General features: G+C 33.5%; 1 protein-coding gene across 1 annotated transcript; it reads right to left on the reverse strand.

Moving 5' to 3' along the window:
* Positions 1-1,357: 1,357 nt before the first annotated feature.
* LOC115224427 (notch-regulated ankyrin repeat-containing protein-like) lies at positions 1,358-1,696 on the reverse strand. Its single transcript, XM_029795331.1, has one exon. The coding sequence runs from the start codon at positions 1,694-1,696 to the stop codon at positions 1,358-1,360; it is 339 nt and encodes a 112-aa protein (XP_029651191.1).
* Positions 1,697-3,750: the final 2,054 nt, after the last annotated feature.

Genomic DNA, 3,750 nt, shown 5'->3' on the forward strand with positions numbered 1-3,750 from the left:
TTAATGTTGTCTGTATCTATGTAGGAATTACTGATATATATATATATATATATATCTGTGAATATACATACATGTATACACACACATATATTCCCGTCTTTCTTGTTCTCATAATATATATATATATATATATATACACACACATAACTCCTACTAAACATGTGGAGTGCCTCTCTTTTTTTCCCTTGTCAACTCACTCCCATATATATATATATATATATACATACATATATATATATATATACTTGACGTACATGTATTTAAGGGACTCTTAAGCGACTTCATATACATACATGCATATATATATATATATATATACATACCCATGCACAGCCATTTATATATTTAAATGCATTTTACATATGTTGCCTATATATATATATATATATATCCGCACATATAATTGATTCATGTGTGTATATCATATTTACTATATTTATGAGTGTGGTTAAACAACCATGTTATTGGGTAGATAGTCGGGTGCATGGCACAGCTTGTATAATAAACTTGTTTCAGTATATCTTTCACTATACAACGTAGCGGTGTCTGCTTCAATCTCATGTTCCAAACTTCTGTAATCTCTTCTTAAGATTCAATCTTTTACACATCCGGAGTAGAGGGATTGTTAAAATCAAAGCATCGGAAACTCTTAATTCATATTTAACGAAAAATATTGTTATTTTATCTTAATTTCGACATCACCCCAAAGTAAAATAAAATATAACTTTGTGCATAAAAGACATGATTGTTGATATTATTTTTGGTGTTAATGAAAACGTTTGGACTAAAGAGACAACGTAGAGAGAGAGAGAGAGAGAGAGGGAAAGGGAAAAAATAGAAAAGAAACAAACTTTCTGTTGAATGGAATATTTTTGTCGCCTGCTTTATTGTTATTGTAAAGAAAATAACAGACGACAACTAAGTAAAACAACAAAATATTAGAAATAACAACAACAGCCATAATATAGCCGTAACAACAACTCACAGCAACATTCATTCATTATAATAGGAATAAGGAAATTTGTACGGCGACGTACCACCACTCACTTGCATCTTTCTATTTCTTGTCATTACTTGCCCATTCAATCAAACTTTGCTTAATTTACTTACTAACTCTATTTCTTCTTTACAATCCCTCCTTCCTCATTCATTCTCTATCACGCGTTTTCTTTTTCTTTTCTTCATGTTCCTTTTAAATTTCCAAATTCTTCAAAAATACACAAACAGCTTTTTCTTCTCCCTACCCACTTTTTTCCCTCCCCCCAAAAAATGAATACATATATATATATATATATATATATATATATATAAAATAATAATAATAATGTTTGCCTGTCCATGACAAGTTCATGCCAAACTAGTCTCGGCTGTTGACATGGATAAGATAACTCTCTATCTCCTGGTGACCCCCATAAGCTGCTATATGCAATGCACTCCAACCATCGCGGTTTGCAAGGCGTACATCAGCCCCAAATTTAACTAACAGTTTCACGAGTTCAAGATTACCATTTAAGCAGCTCTGATGCAAAGCTGTCTGACCTTCTGTATCGAATAGATTAATGTTCACCTTGCCCTCACGTTTTTCCAGTATCTGCTGCAACACATTTGTATCTCCATTCTTTACAGCCTCTTGAAAGTCTCTCTGATAAGGATACTGTGGCGTTCCCTGCATCTCGGCACGACTAACAGCATTCATTGCTAAATTATTTTATGGGTATTTCTTTATCTACTCGAATATATTGAAAATCTGAGGGCGTTTTATATTGTAAATAAATTATTTTAAAATAAATAAATAAATTTATGAATTTATATTTGTAATATGCATGTATTATTATATAGCGGTTAATTTATATTCATATATATATGCATATCTAAAATATGACAGATTGTTACAAAAATAACTACGATTCTTGATTTAACAAAATGGTAAAAAATCATTCACCAGGTTGTTTTGTCAACTCCGTTGTATGTGTTGTTTTCCTTAGGGTAAAACCAGAATGTTAACTTCCAAAGGTAAAAAACATTACTCCAGTAGTTCCTTTCTTCGAAGTGGTATTTCCTCTCACGTGTCTATTCGTAGCTTCTGAAACATTCCAAGGATTTCCCATAGTTTTCTATTAACATCCAACAAAAAATTCTTGAATCCATTATTTTTTGTGGGCTTTGAAATTTATTGCTCTTTCGTAGGTAGGTTAGTTCGAAAATAGTGAAGTTTATGAACTCCCAAGCCTCCACAGTTACCTTCAATCTACTACGCACGCACAGCCAGTCGGTAACTCCTTACATTAACAAGTAATAATCCTGTGAACGTTTATGGAAATGCAGGGCATATTTTTCACGATATTTTCGAAATATCGATGTAGCGCATGAAATTCCCGTTTTTATTTTTTTTTTCGTTTTTTTTTTTTTCGTTTCTTTTTTTTTTATATTTAAATTTTTCTCCGCAGTGTTTTTCTCCAAGCTATTTTTCGCCTCAAGGGTACATTTAAAAAACAAATTCACTGAGAAAATTGTCACCCGCTTTCGACTCCAACCACTTGCTTGTCAGTGCTTGGCAGCTATGACAAAATATTTTCAATACACATGAAGCGATTATTTAAATATATATTTTTTTTTATCGTCAAGGGACGTGTGTGAAGTGCTAACGCACGAAACTCTTCACCCTTGAGTCACTTTGTTGCTTCAGCTAAATATTAATAAAATATATACATACATATATATATATATATATATATATATATATATATATATATATATATATAAATGATATATACTAATGTATGGATGGATGTATATAAATAACGAAAATTTGTTCAAAAAATAACTTATTTCATATGAAAGATCTTTTTTTTTTTGGTTTTTTTTTTACGATTTCTTCGTGTCCAACTGGATTTTGTTGTTTTTAATAACCTTTCTTTCGTGTTTTCCTTCGTACGTTGTTGACACTTAAATATTGTACGATTTTAGTGATGAAAGTTCAGTGTTTGCATTTATCATCTTCGTCGTCGTCGTCGTCATCATAGTCATGACAGCCAGAACAATCATCACCGTTATCCGCTCCGGCATCACCACCTCATAGTCATTGTTGATTTTACTTGTGAGCGATGGCGATGGCGACGGTGGCGTTGGTCCTGGTTTAATAATAATAATTTCTGACGGAAAACTTTTTTTTATATTTTTCCGTCTTAACTTGTAGAAACGAAGCTGAATTCGAAGTACGACAGTTGTTTCTCGTTTCTTCTGTTCGACTTCGTTGGATGTTTGATAAAACCGTTTTCAATCAAAACTGACGACATTTCATTTCGGGATATTGCTAAGACTTAAGAAAGAAAAATAGCGAGAGAGAGAGAGAGAGAGAGAGTGTGAGAAAGGGAGTTAAAGAGAGGGAGAGAGGGGGGCACGAAGGAAAGGGAGGGGGAAGAAGCGAGTGACGGATAGGAAAGAAATTTTGAAAGAGGGGAAAGAAAAAAAACTATGACGCGAAGACTTGCAGCAGTTAGGAATAGCTGCGACTACTAGCGTATCACGCTAAAAGTAGTGACAACTGAAACTATTTCAGCTGTTTGGAGTTACTACGATAGCAGCAGCAGTAACAGCAGAGGCAGTAGTAGTAGTAGTAGTAGTAACAGCAGCAGCAGCAGCTGTTGTAGTAGTAGTAGTAGTAGAAGTAGTTGTTGTCGTTGTAGTAGTTGCAGTGAAACTTGTTGCTTCCTCAGCCGGGTAGTGTTTTTGTCCGGGGATCTGCTGCCG

This window comes from Octopus sinensis, linkage group LG2, assembly GCF_006345805.1.
Source record: "Octopus sinensis linkage group LG2, ASM634580v1, whole genome shotgun sequence".
NCBI classification, from domain to species: Eukaryota; Metazoa; Mollusca; class Cephalopoda; order Octopoda; family Octopodidae; genus Octopus; species Octopus sinensis.